Raw genomic sequence first — 21,772 nt, forward strand, 5'->3', positions numbered from 1 at the left:
TGATCCGAGTTGGATGCAGTTTTCACGAATATATTGTGGGATGCTTAAATTTACATTTAGTGTTTGTTTCATGTCAATCGGTTCATAAATAAAAAAGTTATGTCAAATTAAAGAATCACGTCGAACATTCTATGCTTATACCATTAATCTCCGCAACTATTTGACGGATTTGGTTGAAATTTGGTACAGATATAGTTTAGAACCTTAGGAAGGACATAGATATATTTTTATTTCAAAAATCAAAAAATAAAAATAAGAAATAAATTATTTATAAATAATTCTATGTCGATCGTTACACGACTTCGGTTCATGTTATTGTTTTAATTCATCGAAAAAAAGTAAATAAATAGTAAAAAGGTATGAAAAAAATTATATCAATATAATAAAACATTTAGTACAAAGAAAATGCTCTAACGGAGTATAGATAATTCTATGTCGATCGTTACACGACTTCGGTTCATGTTATTGTTTTAATTCATCGAAAAAAAAAGTGTATTATCAGTCGTATGATTATTTGTCTGTAGTGGTCCTGCTGTTTCGTATATTCTAAATTGGTTTCGTTGTATTTGTCAATTAATAAGTTTATTTGTTGGGTTTTCCTGGTTTTTTGGTTAAACTATTTAACGTAGGTTTAGTTTGATATCGATTATTAGTAGTTACTGTAGTTAGTTTTTTTAATTAAATTGTAAGTCTAATTTATAAATTAATTAGATTAGATTTAAGTCGTTTCTTTTAAATTATTTAGTTTAAGCTTGGTTATTATAGCATAGAGGATAGGTTGTAATATAGTTTCTTTTTTAATTGTTATAAATTCGTAATTCGTAGCTTTCTTTAGTTTTAAGTTAGTTTAAGTCCGTTTTTAAACTATTTTTTCAATGCCCTAAGTGAGTATACATCTATTAAATTCAAACGCAGAGCTCATTATGTTGATTTTTGAAGAGTTCCCTGGAATATCTTCCACATCTCATTTTTGAAGAGATCCCGCGAGATCGGGAACTATGTGGTTATATATGACTAAAATGAATGTGCCTTTATGTTTAGATCATACTCAACCTCCACTCCATGCTGGTGGAGGTTGCCAGTGGCAGTGGGCCAAATGGTAAGGTGGAGTTACCAACAACTCTTACTGCACTCAGTAGCTCCTGCCTCATTGCTCTCTCAGTGGCGAGGGGCGAGGCTGAACTTATCCTTAGTGCTGTGGCATCTCTCATCATGTCCCCATCTGTACTCTCTGAACAAGACCTGCAGGTAATTTACAGTGATGTTAACAATTTAAGGGATGGATTTGACTGTGACCTTCTAATTATCTGAACTCTTTCTTTTCACAGATCCCATCAAACTTAATCACTCTCCAACGGAGCGTCCAGTCAGTGATACTTGGTTCTCCGTCCCGCAACCTATGGTTAAACTATGGCGTCCCTCACCAGTGTCTAGTGAATAGCTTCCCAGTAGACCTTCCTGCGCAACTGACTGGCTCTGGCGAGCTTGTGGTCCGTTCCTTAGTTTCCGATGGCTGCTTCCTATACGTATATACGTCCAAGGGCCTGTTGAAGATTGGTTCAGGGTACGGCAGCTCTATAAGGCAGCACGTTTACATGCACAAGCCAGACTTCTTTGCCAGCGATCGCCATGGCTGGCTAGGTTATTGTAAGGTGGGTTTATACCACTATACATAATAAGTGCATTGTAACTTGAACAGTGTTGAAGTACATTTGTAATGTTTCAGAATAAATTATATCTAAGGATAGGCAGGAAAAAGACTGAAGTTTATGAAATAGATAGAGAGACTTTGGAAGTGAGAAACTTGATACGGCTGGATCCCGGACAACCGGCCCCTGTTGAACCTAAGTCAGCGGTCTTTACGGATGGAAATCAATTAGGACTGATATTATTAACTAATTTTGTAAGTTTATATTGTACTTCTACGTATTACTAATTAAAATATTACAGAATACATAAAATTTGAATAGCAATAGAATATAAATATGATTATGGAAGCAACATTTTCTTTCAGGACAACCTAACAATCCGACTGTACGACGCTGACTGTCAGCCGGAACGCGACGAAGGCACAGCCACCACAACACTGACGTCACAGAAAGAGATCAATGTCCATCTCCTAAGGCGTAGGACGTTAATACTGGGCCGTAGTCCCTTTGAAGACGGAATGTCCAGACGAGCGACGGAACTGGACGCTCCCATAGCAATGCAACTGGATGATAATGATGATGATCCATTACTCAGCATTTATGGTGGTCAGGACTTCGCACTTCTTACTACGACTTCAGGAAAGGTAAAAGTATAAATATTAAAAAAAAACATAGTAATCCTAGCTATAAGTTATTTATTTCAATATATGTATTTGTATCAAGCTAAGTTATATATAACTCAACTCATTTTGTTAGAACGCGCAGCCTACACAAACCAATCACTTGAATATTAAAGTGACATTGCTATTTAGCTAAGTAAAAGAACATTTGAAAGTTTTACAATTCTCTGTAGAAGTACAATGCACTGTAGAGTTCTGGCGAATGGACGCAATATTGACTTTCAACCAATATGATAAACGATTTCAATACTTTGGATTGCTGTCGATGGGTTATGACATTGGTCCTATTGAGTTTGTTTTAATTAAAAATCTAAATCCATCCGTATTGTAACCGTTCGTAAACATTCCTCGTGTTTGTTTTAGGTTTACTACACAGGAAAAGGTGCCAGCCTTGGTTACAAGGCGGCTTCTCCTCAAACTGGTCGGTGGACCCTCATGAAGGAAACCATATTCTCAAGGAATGAAGCACCGAACGCTAAGAGATGCAAAGTTATGCAGGTGAGGATAAGCTCGTCAAATATGTTAAAGAATTCTATTTTAGGATAATAATGATCGCATGACCCGTGACTAGTTCACGTAGCCAGCGCAATGTAGGTATACAGTTGTATGGGGAGATTTCACCCGGTGTCAAATACTTCGCAACGACTACTAGTTCGCAAGCTACTGGTTGTCGGCTGCCAAAGCAGTACTAGTGTTTGTTCTGGTGTCTGTCTGTAGACAACTTGGTTGCCTGATTGCTTGTATGACCGTGTTCCAATCAAACAGGGCCACATTCATCGTCATCCCGTGAAGTAATACATTGGTTTATATCATTACATTAGTTTTCCTTTCCGTGACAGGTGGCGGTGGGCCATGAGGGTGTCCATGCTATCTTAGTACTGGATAATGGGTCAGCGCTGTTTACTGGCATCGCGCGGCGTGGCGAGGACGGTGACGCAATGAAACATCGACGACAGCCCAAACCTACACGTCCTAAAAAGATCTTCAAGGTACCTATAACATAAGGTTTTTCTTGATCTGTTGATAAGTCTAGTTGAAGAAAATGTCATGCCGTTAAAATAACTCAACAACCACAAGCGCTAATGAAAACTTAGCTTAGGTCTTTGCCACGAAACCAGCGAGCCGATTTTAATGATAATAAACTATCGATTATTTGACGTTCCAGGCAGAAGGACACTTCGTAGTGTATGCGGCATGTAACAACGGCTCGACTGCCTTGGTGACAAGGCAAGGACATTTGCTCATGTTTGGGAAAGACACGCAACACTGCGACTCCGCTGGACAAGTACTCGGGTTACGGCATGAGAGAATTGTGCAAGTAAGTAAAGCCTAAACGCCTATAAACAACCATTAAAAGCATCGGTCTTCTATAAATTACCTGATGATATTAAAAGAATGTGAGGATACTTAAACAAGTCTTAAATGTTTTAAGTCACTTCTGAACCAGTAGTCATATCAAAAGCTCACTTAAAACGTTTGTAAAAAATGAAGTTTATGTAGTAGCTATTTATCAGTAGTAAACATTACCTCGGTAATTACTCAGCCTCCATTGGAGTCGTCGAGACAAACATAGTAATAATAACACATGTTCCAGGTCGCCCTTGGAAAGGCTCACGCCGTAGCTCTCACGAACTTCGGCCAAGTCTACACTTTTGGAATCAACAATAAGGGACAGTGTGGTCGTGAATTCGGATATACTAAAGAAAGTAAGTGTTCGTATAACTTATGCACACAGTATTCTAGTTTCTCAGTTGATTTGAGTAAAACTTGGTTTACAATAAAATTACATGTTGTACGGCTTACTTGAGTAACTAATTGGTGAGGTCATCGAATTCCACTCGAACCGCATTAGGGGTACACACTCATGAGCGATAAACGAGAGCGTCGTACAACCAACTGAGTTATAATGTAATAATTATGTTGTTAGTTATTTCTATTCTAGAGCACTATTCTTCTTTTCTATGCATTGAGGTGCTTCCATTAACTTGTTACGGTACAACCGTGGTAGATCGATGCTGAGTAAATTCACCTTAAGTGGCGGCTAGCTATAATCTTACTCGACTCAACAAATAAATTTCTTTTGAAATCTCGAATGTATTTTCTATAGATTATTTTGTTATGTATAAACATATAACCTTGTTTGTCTCCCCTCAGAAATGTTCCCTTCGTCTCGCCGCCGCGCCGAGCCCAAGGAGGAGTCCCGGCTGTGCGCCACGTCACACACGTGGACGACAGACTACTGCCGCGTGTGTGTCCTGTGCCGCGACTGCACGGGCTTCTCCAGCGCTTGCCATTGCTCGCATCTACCGAATAGAGTACCCGGAGAGTAAGTAGTGTTGATTTAAATTAATTGTTTGTCTAAAAGGGAGACAGTTAATGTCTCTGATAGACGAAATGTGCACATTGGTTGCGTGTACATTAAAAAAAAAAAAAACTATTGCAGACGTATTACGATTATAATTCTTACTTTAAACTACTTTAAAAAATAGAAGATCAAAGAAGAGAAATAATAAATTTACACAAAGCTCCATGATTCAATTAAAACAAAAAAATCATTCTCAACAATAGAAAATGCGGTTGCGGCGAAGGCGACAGTGGTTGCGCAGTTTGCGGCGTTTGTCGGAGATGCGCAGACGCATTTGTAATGGCTGGTCGACCTGAACGGTCGTCAACGGTGACCGTCACTGACTTGGATGACGACGGTGAACCATCCATCCGACCAGATTCTAGAAGCGGTAAGTAAATGAACGAACGTATTACAACGGTATACTATTGATATATGTATCTTTGGCCGATTTTCATTGCGCTGAAATCGGTACGCCTCGCATTTTTGTGCAGAACTTTGTATGTTCTGTGTAGTCGATATTGCATTTTGCTTTATATAAGTATTGGAAATGTAATCGGTTCCATTATTGCATTGCATTAAGTATAACCCCATTTAGTGCATTTATAACTTAGTAATGTATTTTAGCCACATAAAGTAGTTTCTTTGTTACCAATGATTAAAATAATATACAATTTATGTAGCACATATATACATACATATGGACGTTTAAGGGAAATAGTAACCAAATCTATCTTGTTGCGTACCCTATTGACCGCAATTAATAATTTGTATTTGGTTGATTAATGTGTTAATGCTTAGTCGATGATTACTTCTTCTTTTATCGTATAATAACTTTTGTAACTTTAAAATAATATTGTAGCATCTGCTAAGATTTTATTATCTTACGAAGATGCGAGTAAATTTCAATGAATACGCGTTGGAGCTTCTACTGCTATAGCTTTCTCGCTTTAACCATTCATTTGACCTGAATTCGTGTAAAGGCGATGACAATCACGTCGACAAAGGTAAAGTTTATACATAACGATAATATCAAATTATTATAACAGGGCCAGAATCGGCATCGTTAGACACAGTGCAACTACACTTAATCGCGACAATTTCGAGCACACCCTCCCAGAAATAACATCTCCTATACACACGTGTAGACGCCAGGATATAATATGTATGCACCATCATCATGTCATATTCAGTCCTTAAATAAAGCGATAGTTAAAAGTAATGGAAGTCGACCAAAAATACATTGAACACCGTTGTCCTTATACAGGCACGTCCTATAGTCAGAGGGCCTAGAGCGAGTTTTTTTTATGCGACTGCCATCGAAACGTTACCGCGTTTAGCTCTCCGATTGGTTGGGTTATTGGAGCCGGCCAGCCAGAGCTCGGAACGTCATAAACGTGTCGATAGCGTTAACATAAAACAAACTCGCACTGGGCTCTCAGATCCCTAAAGCATGTTCCGTCACTATCACAGATGTTGACGACGATGGCGACGTTTCTGCCAGACTCGACACACGCAGCGGTGAGCAATCTACATGTTAATAATAATAATCATTTCAAATTATACATTTCCTACGTTTGAGCCTTGGGCTGAAATTGCTCTATGATGTAGGTTATATCTTACAATTCCATTCAAATTGTACCCAGCAATATTTTACTCACTTTGAATAGCCAAACCAGATGTGCTTATAAAATTGTATAGAGAACGGGTACTTGATCGACTATAATGACTACAATCGATTGGCAAATTAGTCCCAGACATTGATTGTAGGTACGGATTCGTATCCTTGTCAAAACTAGTTCTAGTCTTTTTACAAAATGAAACAAACATTTGTTCAGAATGTACATATTTTAGAGTGTCAGCGAACATTTAGTTATAGTCGACAAGCAGGCGGTAATACTAAATACATGTTCCGTCACTGTCACAGATTTTGATAACAACTGCGCAGGAGCCTCTTCTAGTGTCGAGACAATGATTGGTGAGCATTACATTACACAGGGACACTTAGTTGTAAGATTAATGTAAGCAATACAATATTTGATACCACAGCCACTAAGGTTACTTGCCCATGACGAAATAATGCTATACCAGTCTCAGTACATATCAGTTGAAATGTTTGAATAAGAGGACGGATGATAATATAGGGTGTAACTGTGTACAATATGAGCCATGAATCGTCTAGTAGTAAGGCATTCGGTCTAAAGCATTTTCATCACTGCCGCAGATATTGACGACATCGCTGAAGTCTTCGCTATACTAGACACAAGAAGTGGTGAGCTTTATAAGATTTTACGTAGAGCTAGAGTATAGAATGCGGATGGAATTATTCGAAATGATTCGTCCGCTACTTCCCAATATGTTTGGTTAGATACTGTCACCCGTTCCTTCTGACACCCTCGTTCTATGCTTTCTGTGTCTACTTGCCTCGCTGTCTCCGATCCGCTCGTTTCTTTAGGTGTTTCTAGGTTGTGTTAGAAATATCTTTAAAAATATCTACGTAGATTGTAATGCAAGTCTGTTCCGTCTCTAGATAAAGAAAACGTGCGGTTCTCGTTATTCGAAGGCGCTGCAGCTAGCTCGGAAATGGACCGCGATGCCAGTCTGAAAGTGACTTGTTTACCCCCCGCGCGAGTGGCCGTGCCAGGGGGCCACCGCATCATGGCCGTAGCGTGCGGCCTGCATCACACAGTGTTGCTCACGGAACATGGTACGTAGAAGGAACCGTCAAATTCGTGTGATGTCTGACGTGGTCTGGTCTCCAATATCAATGACAAAGTTTAAAATGGTCACTGTATTACATAAACATTTATTATACTTTGATATGATATAAATAAATCTTAGCAAGTTGCTGGTCAAGATTCTTTCTATGTGAACAAAAAGCAATCGCCTGTTTTTCTGAGCTGGAGTGTTATTATTTTTAGGTGATGTCCTAACCTTCGGCTCGAACCAGTATGGTCAGCTCGGAGCGGGAGATATCGCAGTACATCATAGAATAGTTCGGGTGCGAGTGCCTAAAGCATCGAGCATCGCCGCTGGCAGTAACCACACCGCGGTACTAACGAGGGAAGGAGAACTCTACACGTTTGGAAGCTATCAGGTAACGTTTTGAACAATTTGCTACTGCGCTAAATTGTTCCTTGGTCTCATGTGTATTTTAAAGGAAATTGTTAAAAAGTACTAAGAGTTTATAAATTAATAACTCTGCAATCGAAAGGAATGAGATGCTTACCAAAGGGTTCGACTTAGTTCCGTTTACGATAGACATTTTATGGTGATTGTAAATAGCTCTGCAACTGAAAGGAGAAGGGGACTTCTCCATACATTCCTGGGCCCAGCTGTTAACTGAATCAAACTAGCCTTATTTGTAAGAGGATATAATAACAAGGCTTCACTGAAAATTTGGCGAAATTTGGCTATCCAGGAATCAAGTTATATGTACCTAATGTAGTAAAAGTGAGGTTATATTATAACATTGCAGTATTTCTATGTTTTTTACAAAATACTTTTGAATAGTTTTGGTTGTGTTATGGTTTTAAGCAAGGAGCGTGTGTGACGCAATGATATTATATATAATCTGAGGATATATATATATACATATTATATATTATCTGAATCTGAATATTATTTCTTTACAATAAGTATGACGTCTCTATTAGTAAAACCTCATTGGTGTGACGTGTCGAAGATCTGACACGTTTGGCTCTCCCGGACCCTGAACAGTCGCTACAGTCAAAGACAAGTTTTTACATTCAATATCCTGCACTTAGAAGCAGTACTAACCTTTTAAAAACTAAAAAAGGGACAGGAGGATATATAAATAAAACACCAATATTAGTATAAAATATGTATTATTCATCTTCAATAATTAGGAGAATGTCATCTAAGAATTGGGTTCTTGGTATCTTTCCCAACTGAGATACCATATTATACAGGCTGAGATGCACGCCACTGACGAATAACTGATAATTCCGATCCATGTCGTCAATATCCGATTGATAGGCTTAAACAGTTGTCCAAAATAGAGAGTCAGGTAATTTAGAGATGCAAGATCCGTCAAAAGTCCTTTATAAAGCCGAGGTCGTGGGGTTAAACAATAAAACATGGAAAATACGTGCGCACTCAGAACGAAACACAATGAACGAGTGTCATCTGTCAATCGGTATATGACTGATATCAGACAGGAGTGTTGTAAGAAGTTTAAATCACAGAGTACGTTATACATAAATGATTAAATAATCATAAATGTTTGATAACTTAATTTAAGTTTTCTCGCTTCCCAGATAGAAACAAGGTACCATATTTTGTGATTTCCCTTAGAAAAAAATGACGTTTTTTTTAATATACATTTCAACTAGTTAACTGCTGGGCCCAAAAGTCCCCTTCTCCTTTCTGTAAGAAAATAAACTTATTTCTCCTGATCGATTGTATGTCCATTTCTTTACAGAAAGGATCACTAGGCCGTCCTCGTATGGAGGAGCCTTTACGATCAGATCGAAGTCCTATCTGGTACGCTACACCCGGCCGAGTCCCGAGGTTGGGCCCCCGACACTCCTGTAGAGCGGTTTGGGTCTCGGCTTCAGGCGATCAGACCTTCGTTCAAGTGTCTCAAGCTTTGATTAAGACGGATACCCTGTTCAGCTCAACCATCACGGCTAATTCAAATACTATAAGTAAGTATTATTTGTAGAAATTCTTGTAATACAAGTTACCTAATTAAAGTTACTAGTGGTCGCCTAGTGGTTGAAATTCAACCATATACGAATACCACTTAACATACGTTCAAGGATAATTTTTATTTAACTCAAACTCAAACAAACTCTTTTATAAAACTCTATTCATATGAGACGTCAATATCATCGCAATGTCTATCGATTTTGACGTTTTGTCAAATACTATCAGATACTATGCATGTGTGTGTAATGTTTTATTTATTGATTTAATGTACTTTATAAGCATTATTTTTGAAAAATATTAGCGTTCTTCACTTCTCCTACACATAAACTATAAGTGTACCAAATTTTATGCTCCTACGTCCGCGCAATTTTCGTAAATAGCGGTCCAAAGTTTTTGCATCACGTATTAATATATAGATTTCTTTGCGCCCCGTAGATGGCGCCACTACAGGTCCTTTTCAGGCAATTTGAATGTGTATTTGTCTTTCAGTAATCTTACCAAACCGACCGGAGCATACGTTCAAATGTATAACAATAAATAAAATGGACGGCACATGCAACACGTGGCCTGGCTCTGAGCAAGTGGACTTCGTGAACAGTCTGGCGTGTCTGGATCCTTTGTACGACGTCCTCTGGTGTTACCAGCCTCAGATGAGGGTGATGAAGTGCTACAACATACTGGCTTTCGACTCGCACAAACTACAGAAGTGCTGTAACGATCCCGAGTCATATTTCGGTGATGGAGACTTTGAATACCCTAACTACGGCAGCATGAAACGCTTGGAAGACTTTAAGAACTTGGAGAACTTTGATTTGTCCTGTCGCGACGAGGACAGGCCGACGGACAATGTCGCTCTGTCCAACATGTCGGTATTGAACCAGGAACTGGCCATTCCTTCAGCGATTGGTTATTCTGTTACTCGGATGCACGCCGCGTTACATCTTTTGGGATGTTTGGATTCCTTAACTTATGCTCATGATATAAGGTAAGTTAATACAGAATTTCTTTTTGTTATGAGTAGCAAATGAGCAGACGGATCACCTGATGGTAAGCAATCGGCGCTGCCTATGGACGAGACCAGTTATTGGGGACTGAGGATTGGACTGGGAATGGATTTGGTGTTTGGGAGGCTTTTTAGCCAGGGCTGAAATTTCTTGATAACATTACTATAAGCAACATTAATTTTCCAGGTTAAATCAATCAGATTCAAAAAGAGACAGCTTGGGTTCCCCAATACTCCCCGTGAAGGAAGACTATCAGACGGTGAACAGGTTCGAAAGTAACGGCGGCGGCTGGGGCTACTCGGGACACTCTGTCGAAGCTATACGGTTTATGTGTGACACCGATATCTTATTGGGTAACTACTTACCTTATTACTTCTACCTACTAAAGGTGTTCCTTTTTCTGTGCTTGAATAATCGTCAAATAACTCATCCTGCCGTGGGGAAAGTGGGAGGAAGTATTTATTTATTTCTTTATTTTAAATATCAGATTTACTGACTGTATATTATCCCGGACATCCAACTCCATAGAAAGAGATGAGTTTGGCTCATTTTGCCATGTTACATTTACTACGTGGTCTATCTGGCACTGGTTGTGGCACATACGACTTATTTCGTTTGGTTTTAGTTATTAAAATGATAATATTTGGTCAGGTGGTATCGGTTTGTACGGCGGTCGTGGCGATTACACCGCGAAGGTGAAGTTGTACGACATTGGCATCGAAGGCGGTGACCAGGAGGGCGACGGCGAGCTGATCACAGAGAGTGACGAGATCATATACGAGTGTCCGCCGAGAGATCGATTCCCGGTCATGTTCGACAACCCTGTGCCACTCGCCGTAAGTTTATTATAATTATGACTTATTGTACTAAGGTATTGCTTATATCCGATACTTACCAGGACAAGGTTTGTTTTCCTAAACGTACATTATTTACAGGCTAACCGGTGGTACGTCGCATGGGCTTGCATAAGCGGGCCTTCATCAGACTGCGGCTCCTCAGGCCAGGCAATGGTTATAAACGATGAAATAGGATTCCATTTCAAAACCTCCAAGAAATCAAACAATGGAACTGATGTGAACGCGGGACAAATTCCCTGCTTCATCTATAACACGGTCAGCCCTGACCAGTCTTTACCACTTAAAGTTGTGGAATTGGGCGACCCAATCATAGTTTTATCTAAAAACTTGTCGAGGAAAGTGACCGTCTCCTGCTTCAAATCTCTTATAACATTATTACAATGGAGCTGGGATACTTTCAAACAAATCCTCCTGGAGACGAATGGCCTGGTGCCCATTAACTACCAAAAGCTGACTGTGATGAAGCATCAAAAGAGGTTGGTGTATGTGATCAGAGCGTGCCTACGACTGGTGAAGTCTTACATCAACGAGATCTACCCGCAGAATAACAGGAAGCGCAACTCCCACGAGTACATGTCGTACTTCGAAGCTATTGCTGAAGTGCGGAACTTGATTCAAACCATAATGGCCGACCAGACGCCCACGTGCTCCATGCTGCCCCGGAAACCAGGGAAGACTAAGGCTCACAGAGTGTGCTACGTGCAGTTCGCTCTGGAGTTGATCACTTCGATATTGAACGAAGCTCACGATACAATAACGGCATGCTTCCATGCATTCTTCCCGACTCCCACACTGAAATGGAATCATCTGTGCTCCATGTTGTTTAACGTTAAGGTAAGTGGTTGTTGAACAGGAGTAAATTATAATGTTCTTAAAATAGAACTACTAATGGTGAAATGGTCATTACAGGAGGGTGTAGTGCCGGCAACACAGATTCGCGAATTGACGGCGACTTGTGCCGCGATGTGCGCGTCTCGAAGTTTGCGCGATGTCTTACAATACGTGGTCCCCGTCACTCAAAGCTATATAAACGCCAATGAGAACCGCCGGCCAGACAGCAAGGCAAGGCCAAATTTTAAAAAGGTTTACCATTCATTTTATATTCAATACAATAACACTTTTCATTTATGGCTTTGTTTTACAACAATTTTACATTTTGTTGCTTAGTGTAAAGTTACTTGCTACTTATTTAATATACATATTTCTATAGCACGTCATATTGCCAAAACAAGTTATTGCTAGACACATTCTAATGTTAGTTTCATGTATAATGTGTTATTGTCGATTGTGCAGATAATCATTAAAGAGATCCCTGCCAAGTCGGCGACGGTCCCGCGATCATCCCATGCGCAGAAACCACCTCCCATACCGCCGCGAGCCAACAGTAGAGATGCTACGAAAGTAAGCTTCTTGGTCCTTTTAAGGCTAACTTCTAAATTACCCACATAGTATGTTACACACCCTTATCACCAGTTATTTCACGAGTCCTCATTTGTTGGTCATAAATCCCTGTCCAGAAAATTTGTAACAATGAGAACCGTATACTACCTTGCCCAAGTCTGAAAACAAACCGCAGACCCCTTGTTAAAGTAAATGAATGGGCATACGTGACCAGCCAGCCAGTTCTAATCAAGATCAAGTACTTTATTATTCAGTTTGTATTTTAAATTGTTTTTGTTTCTGACAGCCGCCAGATACTGCGGAATCCAAGCCGAACCATGCTGATTGGCATCTACTGGACGTGATTCCTCGTTTATTGGATATAGTGCTAATCCCTATCAAGCAGCAGATGATGACGCGGCAGTGTGGCCAGCCTCACGACCACGGAGAAATAAAACAGCAGGAGAAGCTCTCCGAGTATTGTTGCAAGCTTATTGCTAGGATCGTGGCTGAAATGTCTACCAGTGCTACTTCTATTCGGGTGAGTGTTAGTAGACAAATTGACTATATGTTTTGGGGAATAAGGTGGGTTGTTTAGGTTCAAAAATTATTCTTGATCATTTTGTGAGGAAAGGATCCTGCGATCGACTTCTGAATCGATTGTAAAAGGATCATGTCTCAAAGTCTCAGTAAAGTTGATCAATTAATTTTGCAGATTTTTTATAAGTATATAAAGTGAGTCACATAATTATATGACATAAAGTTTTCTTCAACAGGACACAGACTCAAACGTAGTTAAAAACTTTGTGACACCATCGCGGTTTATGCGAGTGAACCAAACGCGGGCTTGGAACACTGGGAACGGCAGTCCGGATGCGATCTGCTTCACCGTGGACCGGCCTGGAGTGACGCTCGTAGGCGTGTGTGTGTACGGCGGCCTCGGGAACTACGAGTATTCGGTCGAACTACTGCATGATGTACGGGTGAGAGGAATTACGCCTGAACCTCTGTTTTTTTTAGTAGTAAAATATGATGTAAGTGGGAGTGGTTGGAAATGGGATTGCTAGTTGGAGTGGTAGACAGTGGGTGTGGTAGAGAGCGGTAGTTTCAGAACGTAGGAGCGATTTAGAGTTGGAATAGTAGAGAGAGGGTGTAGTTTAGATTTAGAATGTTTGAGGGTGGGAGTAGTGAAGAATGAGCGTGGTAATGTGAGTGCGACAGAGAATGAGAGTGGCAGAGAATGAGAGTGATAGAGTGAGATCAGAGTAAGAGTGGTTCACGGTGAAGAAGTATACATGTATAGAAAGACCATGGGTACTGAAAACATTTTATAGATTAAACGTTTACTATCAATATTCAATTATAATCTTCCTACTACAGCTCCGCGCGTCAGCCGACGAAGCGAACTCGACACATTGCTGGGTGAGCGTGGAAATAGTGCACGGGAACTACACCGCGGCTGACCTGCAGCATGACATCGTGCAGCTCAAGTTTGAACGCCCTGTCCCTTTGAAGGTGAGTGCGAGTTATCTTTGCACTCGAGGAGACGGCGATGTAGAATATGTATGTGTCTACCCCTGCTCTTCCCGCGGGTGTAAACAACATTTGACTGAGGAACTACATTATTGACCGGACAGCAATACGTTCTTCAATAAACAGCAGTGGACTCTCACGAACTGTTGGCGCTTGATGATGATCGCCTATCTTTGTAACTGTTATTCTTAGTCAGCTGTGGGTGGCTGATGTTATGGAAGTTTGTCTTTCAGAAGTATGAAAATAAAATGTTAAACAACACTAAAGTTTACTTTTTATTACCAACAGGAGGACTTGCGTTACGCCATCCGGCTGTGCAACCACGGCGGTCGTACTTCGAACGGTGACTGCGGGCTGCCATCAGTGAAGGGCCCCGACGGTACCACGTTCCGTTTCGCCTCCTGTTCTCTCAGCTTTAATGGAACCACATTGGCCAGGGGACAGATTCCTAGCCTAATTTATTATGGGTGAGAGTCGCTCATTTATTTCTAAAATAAAAGATATAATTAAGTTCCAGTAGTTCATTAAAGTGTGGACAAGTTATAATACGACAGAATACAAACTATAACTACCGATTTCAATAACCAAACTTAGTCCAAAATCTCTGGATCATCTTGATTTTTAACTGAAACACTAGTGGAACGAATGTCTAAACTATGTGTACCTTTCAAAGCCAAAGTAATATTTAAGAACCGTGGTACAGATTTGTTCCACTTAGCAGATGAAAATGTTAATTATTGTTTCATACACAGGTCATCAAAGAATGTATCAAACTCTTCCGAATCAGCGGACAACCTTCTATCCTCGCTGCGGTCCATCACTCTCCGCGTGGCGTCCACCGTCATGGAACGAGGAGCTGACCTCTTCTGCACGTTGCGCAACGAACTCACTGCTGAGGACTTGAGGAGAAACGCTACAGTGCTTCAGAGCTCACCAGCTATCAACATACTGATACCGTATACCCTCGCCAACTTGGACGGCGTCGATGATTCTAAGGTAGGAATGTGTTTTATCATTCAGGAAATAGGGTACAAAGAAAACGTTTGCAATCATCGAAACTCTTATACATAGTTTTTAGAATTTCATTGTCCCATATTCCAAAATTTTGTTTATTGCTACGTCATCAAAAATAAAATAGAATCAAAGGTCATCATTATTCACAATGTCATATCTACATATATAAAATATATTTGTCACCAGTTATGTTACGACTGCCAACCTTCCAACCTTATATGACGTACAAATATGCAAATAAAATGGTTTTCCATGATATCATTGCAGAGCGTCATCAAGATTCTGGAAATGATTCACAAGTTGCTTCCCCACGTGGCTGCGATGAACTTGTTAGTGCCGAGTGTGGAAGAGTCGAGCACCACCACGGGACATTATTATACGTGGCTCGAGAGCGACCACCCGTACAAGCAGGCTACGGTCACCAATATGAGGTGAGTTACTCACGTTGTAAACTTCATTATTGCTAAATGTATGTGTATATGTTGTATAAAAACCAACTATTATTAAAAGTTCAATAGGCACTGAGGTGTAACATACTTCTAACTTGGTGACTTCTGTGAGTAATAAAGGTTATGCGTATTGTTTGTATAATTATTTTACCTCATTCCAGAGTACTGTTCCCAACTAACGTCTCTTGGGTGGTCCTGGAGATGGATCCCCGCAGCATCACCGCTCAGCCTGAAGACTCTCTGACCGTGTACGCAGTGGCCGGGACTCCAAAACATCGGTGTCACTGTGCTAACGAGGTCCGAGTATCGGATCCGCCTTTCAGAAAGGTATATAAGGTAGAAAGTCGTCCATCACTCACATCATTCATTTTAGTGCTATTTGCCTTATGATGATGTTTCAGAGTGCTCTAGACAAAGCTAAGGGTAAGATGACACATTTTGAGGGTTCCATGACTTGGACACTGCTAGACATACCGGCGAGTGAAAACAACAAGTAATATAACTCTTAATTTATTTAATGAAATCTGTGCCTATTATATAAACAGCAATGTGCCTTACTAATATATTTCGGGCAACTTTGGCTGGGCAACCAGCTCCTGTGCAACGTGTCACGGGGAATCTGTACATTTGCTTACGTGCCCACAACACAAGAGAACACGCTCGTGTGAGGCAACGTAATTGAGAAAAGTACCCAAAATTTACAATATTCGACTACTTTTGTGTAAACGAACAGGTACCTAATTCCGACATACTTGTATTCAATAGATTACGACTGAAGTATCGTTAAGCCAGTGAGTATTTCAAGGTGTATGCATCATGAGTTGTCGAAGTGTTATCAACAACATACGTGCAGCTATTTCATTCATTGTAGATCTCGACACTGTTCCAACGTAGTCCTGCTTACACTCGAGTAGTTTTCTAGTAGTTTATAGATAAACTAGATTCAATGTTAAGCTAGTAATCGTTAGATTAGATGATGTGGTTTACCGAAGGAATCAGTAGTTTATGTGTGTGAAAGGTTTGTATGCTACGCCAATTAATATTTGTGTAAAGTTAAGCTGCTTCTGAACCTCTATGATCTGTTTACATTTAAAAAAATACACTCGACGGACAATTGCCGGCTTGTCGATGGACCCTGTGTTCGAATCACGGACACATTGCTTGTCAAGCGACTTTGCAACACGCGTGTCGCGGATTCGATCCCCGCGCGCCTGTACATGTTTGTGTTATTGTCCCGGGTCTGCAGTTGTTGTGTGTGTGTGGAAATACAACAGGGAGGACAGTTTCTTTTCAGAATGATGTGGACTTCTTCGAGCTGAGCTAAAGTGTCAATTGGGATACATGAACTGCAATCTGTAATAGTTTTGACTCCTATATTAAAACTCGTCCTATGAGTAATAGTATTCTTGGATCCTTGCGAGGTAGCGAGTAGAGTGCTAAATAGTAAATTGATTTCAATATATTGCTTACCCATGTGTTTCCTTACCAGCGACTAGTCCAGTTGACGAATGAAGGCGAGGTGGAGGAGTTGGGCGAGGAGCCCGACGGAGACGGCGTGTGCATGCATTACAACTGCACGTACGTCGGCGTCACCCCTCGGCTGGCCAACAAGTGAGTCGGAGTTATCACTTCATTTTCTATGAAATAAAACTAGTGAGCTGACGCTTGCGCATCAGCGCACTTTTATCTACTTGGTGGACATACTTAGAATTTTCTTTCTACAAAAGGTACATATTATATACAAAGATATGTTAGAATAATGCCACCGATAACATCGATTTCGATATCAAAGTCGAGAGTGGAGTGCCACTTTGGTGGAATGAGTTCATTGTGAAATGCGCAGTCAATGTCCTACAACGATTGCTCATTAACATACTTTCACGGCTTGCAGGCATGATACAGGACTTGTGAGTAATGCCAGTCAAACATTGTCATTCTTCTTGTTTCAGTGCCAGCGACTGGCCTCAAAAGGCACTTTTGGTACCAGGAAATGAAGTTATATTCTCTCTGGAGACAGCATCCGATTATTTAACGGAGTTCAACAAATCTAATAAGTAAGATATGCCACTTATATTTTACTGTATGTATGACCTCTGACCAACTGTGTGAATGTGATGGAAATAATACTTCGTAGGTTTTGCATATATTTTAAAATACATAATAATGAGATTCTTTCGGTATCAGATACTAACGGAGTAATGCCATATTATTATTAGTCCCGCTCTTCCACTCTATAAGGTGAAGTTTAATAATTTTGAAGAACTGTCTACTCCAACCCTTGTCTACCAACAGAGAATATTTTTAACAAATCCTCATACTCGGTTAGGTCTCTATGACTCTCTAGTGAGTGTTGTGGGCTTCCCCAGTATAATGGCCCTGTGCTAATTACTTGTTACTTTCTTTTACAACAGCGAGGACAATCGTTTCGGCTTCCGATGCCTGTGCGTCGGCTACGAAGACACCCCACTGACCACACAACGCCAAGGTCTTGTCGCGCTTGAGATGGAACTCGTGTACTCTGGAGCCGCGTGCGCATCCAAACTGTTGGCTCCCGATATCGAAATACCGCCGTTGACATTTTGTAAGTATATACTTAAACATAATTATGTCTTTAATACAATTACAGAGGCTGTAATCATTTTTATTTGATAATCTTTTTTTTAATTCATCTTGTCACCAGTAATGTTTCACTTAATAAGGACGCTGCTTCTGATTTCGTCCTCCCCCGGCTGTTTTATGCTGATTATAATTTTCTTAATAATTGAATGTAAAAAGAGTAGTAACGGTTACAACATTGCCCTTGTTGATGCTACGAGTTCCGTGGTTGGGTTTCTTGTTCGTAGTTTTCACGAAATGTAAATAAGTTTGAATGTTATCCTGTTCGACCGACGGAAACAATCATATCTTGATGGTAGGTAATTACAAATACGTCTAATTAGGTTTAGGTACGCCTTAAGTTTGAGGAAAATATCACAATATTATGAGCAGTTATGTTAAATAACAAATGTGTATTTTGCACCGCGTAATATTTTAAACTGCGACATTTTATAGCTACAGGAATAACACGTCAAGGTTAATGTGTTAATTCTCAGTACATAATAACTATCACGTATGTATTACATAGATCGCGTGATTGTGTTAATAGTTTCTACTATAACCAGATAATGTTTGTACTATTAACTTCCGTATGAGATTCAAATTAATTATGCAATTATACACAAAACGCTCTGTCTTGTCGCACAATGTTACTCAAGACTATAAGCCCCAAGTATGGCTTGAAACTAGTCGAAGTACCGTGTGAGTAACCCGTAAAACATAATTGACTTAACCGACTCAACAACATCAATTACTTAGTTATCTGTGGCCTGTCTCTAGCGCAAACCGTGCTTCTGATGGTCATGACTAGAAACAATTGGGTAGTATCCTAGGTCAAAAATAAATTATTTTGATATTTCAATATAATAAAATATCCCAAAATAATCGTATTTTCATTCATTAATTTGACGATATACTTATTTATTTAATTTTTCTTGCTATTTTTTGCGTAATAAGTATGCTATTTGACGCAAAAAAATTATGACGTCATAATTTGCATTTTCATACAAAATTCATAGAAAAGTAACGTTTTTGACGTTTCGATAAAAGTATTGAATTTGACTAGTAGGAAAATACCCTATTATTCAATGAAACAACAAAAACTCTTGTTATATTTCAATATCAACGATTCAAACTATTTCTGAATCTTCTACATTTAACTAAATTTATGCTTATGGCGTTAATAATAAGGTCCAATTTAGTTTATAACAACATACTAACCAGTCGTAACGTTATGAATTTTAGCGTAGGTGTTTATAAGATCATCTTATTATTTTGGTCCATTTCATAAGTATTAATGAATTCAACGGTTGAAAACGTTTTAACATTTATCTATAAATATTTTATTTGCTAATTTGAATCTTTATGACCTTGAGATAAGGTCAAAGTTGTAGAGTCTTTATAATTATCTCACAAACGTTTTAATTTTGTATAATGATTCATTGTTCTAAATCATATCCTTTTCAAATCCAGTCATGATCGGAATTAGTTGGTGCAGGTGTACCTATGGTGCGTTTGCGCATCATTCATGGCATACTAATAAATGTTGCCATATATGACCAATAGCCGACTATTGGACGAGTGTTGTACACTGTATCACCGTTTTGTGTAACGTATCAATAAGGTACAGAATATTTTTTTTTTTACTAAGACTCAATATCAGTATATAAAATACGGTCTAAAACCTGTAAACCATCCCTTGTATTGTATCTAGTTAAGTGTTATTTAGTATGAAAGAAAGTTAATAGGGCTTTCTCCCGTGTCGTGTCGGGTTTTACAAACACATAACTACATGCACATCAAACTCAAACCCGAACAAGAATTTATGTATCACTTTAGTAATTGTTATTTTATATGCAGTTAAGAAGACGATACTAGATTCAAGCCTAGCTTACTCGTCACAATACACTAATAAAATGTGTGTTTTCTCTTTGTCTTAGCAACGTTAGTCGAGGTTCAAGTGCAAGCAATGACGGGCGGCAGTCCCATGGGAGTGGAGGGCGAGTCTCCTCAAGACGGGAGCGAAGCCCTCCTCCTGTCCAGAGGACTGGAACTCTCCTCCCCTCCCACCATACACCAAGTGCTTGATGGCCAACCGCTATTGCGGTAAGTCGATTGTCTTACGTGACACACACACATGAGAAACAAACACTTTTAGTTAGGAATAGGATTTATTGTGGTATGAAAATTTTCCCCTAATGGAATACTTCTCAAGTTATTGCACAAATCTCTGTTATAGGGAAAAATAATAGCAGGCGTGACATTGGTATCAATTCTCAAAGGTCGGTACATATATTACTTATATGTTTTATTATTACCAGTCTTATCTAGCGATCCGCGGGACAGTTTCTCAGGAATGTTGTCCAGTAATAATTTATATAATTGCAGCTGCGCACACTACATTATATGCAACGTACATTGTAATTACATGTACATAGGTAACGCGCTGTAATCGTTTGTAAACATAAACTATTCGAGTTATTGTATTGTTGCAAACAAGTGTAATTATTTCCAAACGGCTATGTGTTTGTTTCTTATGTGTGGTACATTGTTTTCATGGTGTGACGTCATAGTTTGCTGCAAGAAATTTATAGAGAACCTCCAGCAGGTAATTGGGAGTTGATGAAGAAGAAAATGGTATGCTATGTTCCACAGAACCACTCTGATGTTTGTGTGCAGTCCAATGTGATTCTTTCTTTACAGCCAGAGATAGGTTTTAGCGATTACACCACTAGAAATATTCAAAAACTTTGAATTGCAAAGTATAGTAACTACATGCTATATTTGTCTCATTATAATATTTTGGGTTAACGATAAAAATGTAGGTATCTAAAAACAGATGGAGTTGTTGAATGATAAGTCTAGTTCTATCAATACTTACAACATATAGGTACAGTATCTCGTGTTACGTATGCTACAATAGTTCTATTGTTTCCTATGTACACAATTTCTGAAGGAGACGTCGAGGTATTCTCAGCGGTCTACAGCTATGGCAAGTATGCGATATGAATGAAATATGTATGACATGTCAACTACACCAAGAGGATCTATCGGCAATGGTAAGTTGAGTATAAACTTCACATACCATGGACATTACACCTGCCGTAACAGTATCGTCTGTATTCAAATTCTGCCTTGTCCTTAATCAGAGTAATTCTCTACTGAGCGAATGTCATAACTTAGAAAAAACTGCGTAAAACTATTTCTCCATCTCATGGTAAACTGTTTACAAAGAGGCATTCAAGTACGGCGGTTTGTTTTCTGAAGCATGTGAGCGCATTGTTGCAGCCGTCATCGTCACGATATAACATTTATTCCTCCAGAGCGATTGTTTGAAACCAGTCAAGAGCGAAACGCACACAGTCGACAACGTCATTAAACTATTTTGTTCCCTTAATTCTAGGTATTAGAGCTTCTAATAGAAAAGCGCCTTCAGTTCAAATGCCTATGGGTCACGTCGTAAAATGTCAAAAACGTGCGCAAGTTGCAGTACTTGGTTATTACCTAGTAGGGTAATATTATATTGCTAATAGAATGGCCACACCTATAGATATTAACGGCAGGTTTACTGCTTCCAAGTAATTAGAGAATGT

At 39.5% G+C, this 21,772-nt stretch overlaps 1 protein-coding gene across 12 annotated transcripts in view; it reads left to right on the plus strand.

The window, feature by feature from the left end:
- Positions 1 to 21,772, plus strand: part of LOC118264320 (E3 ubiquitin-protein ligase MYCBP2) — a 120,470-nt gene that overhangs the window by 2,229 nt on the left and 96,469 nt on the right. For 3 of the 12 annotated variants that reach the window (XM_035576822.2, XM_050704288.1, XM_050704290.1), the window contains exons 5-37: positions 1,042 to 1,248; positions 1,329 to 1,652; positions 1,727 to 1,903; positions 2,015 to 2,293; positions 2,693 to 2,827; positions 3,169 to 3,318; positions 3,495 to 3,647; positions 3,924 to 4,035; positions 4,484 to 4,655; positions 4,898 to 5,064; positions 6,147 to 6,194; positions 6,601 to 6,651; positions 6,898 to 6,945; positions 7,204 to 7,380; positions 7,595 to 7,770; positions 9,118 to 9,343; positions 9,837 to 10,332; positions 10,538 to 10,704; positions 11,003 to 11,187; positions 11,287 to 12,042; positions 12,118 to 12,291; positions 12,502 to 12,609; positions 12,896 to 13,129; positions 13,365 to 13,565; positions 13,969 to 14,103; positions 14,410 to 14,588; positions 14,874 to 15,117; positions 15,403 to 15,566; positions 15,746 to 15,920; positions 17,074 to 17,195; positions 17,534 to 17,638; positions 17,996 to 18,165; positions 20,120 to 20,285. In XM_035576822.2, coding sequence (XP_035432715.2) covers positions 1,042 to 1,248; positions 1,329 to 1,652; positions 1,727 to 1,903; positions 2,015 to 2,293; positions 2,693 to 2,827; positions 3,169 to 3,318; positions 3,495 to 3,647; positions 3,924 to 4,035; positions 4,484 to 4,655; positions 4,898 to 5,064; positions 6,147 to 6,194; positions 6,601 to 6,651; positions 6,898 to 6,945; positions 7,204 to 7,380; positions 7,595 to 7,770; positions 9,118 to 9,343; positions 9,837 to 10,332; positions 10,538 to 10,704; positions 11,003 to 11,187; positions 11,287 to 12,042; positions 12,118 to 12,291; positions 12,502 to 12,609; positions 12,896 to 13,129; positions 13,365 to 13,565; positions 13,969 to 14,103; positions 14,410 to 14,588; positions 14,874 to 15,117; positions 15,403 to 15,566; positions 15,746 to 15,920; positions 17,074 to 17,195; positions 17,534 to 17,638; positions 17,996 to 18,165; positions 20,120 to 20,285 — 6,383 coding nt within the window. The remainder of the gene's footprint in view (positions 1 to 1,041; positions 1,249 to 1,328; positions 1,653 to 1,726; positions 1,904 to 2,014; positions 2,294 to 2,692; positions 2,828 to 3,168; positions 3,319 to 3,494; positions 3,648 to 3,923; positions 4,036 to 4,483; positions 4,656 to 4,897; positions 5,065 to 6,146; positions 6,195 to 6,600; positions 6,652 to 6,897; positions 6,946 to 7,203; positions 7,381 to 7,594; positions 7,771 to 9,117; positions 9,344 to 9,836; positions 10,333 to 10,537; positions 10,705 to 11,002; positions 11,188 to 11,286; positions 12,043 to 12,117; positions 12,292 to 12,501; positions 12,610 to 12,895; positions 13,130 to 13,364; positions 13,566 to 13,968; positions 14,104 to 14,409; positions 14,589 to 14,873; positions 15,118 to 15,402; positions 15,567 to 15,745; positions 15,921 to 17,073; positions 17,196 to 17,533; positions 17,639 to 17,995; positions 18,166 to 20,119; positions 20,286 to 21,772) is intronic. The other 9 variants (XM_050704291.1, XM_050704292.1, XM_050704296.1 and 6 more) reach the window with 9 other exon arrangements.

This window comes from Spodoptera frugiperda, chromosome 25 (assembly GCF_023101765.2).
Source record: "Spodoptera frugiperda isolate SF20-4 chromosome 25, AGI-APGP_CSIRO_Sfru_2.0, whole genome shotgun sequence".
Lineage (NCBI taxonomy): Eukaryota > Metazoa > Arthropoda > Insecta > Lepidoptera > Noctuidae > Spodoptera > Spodoptera frugiperda.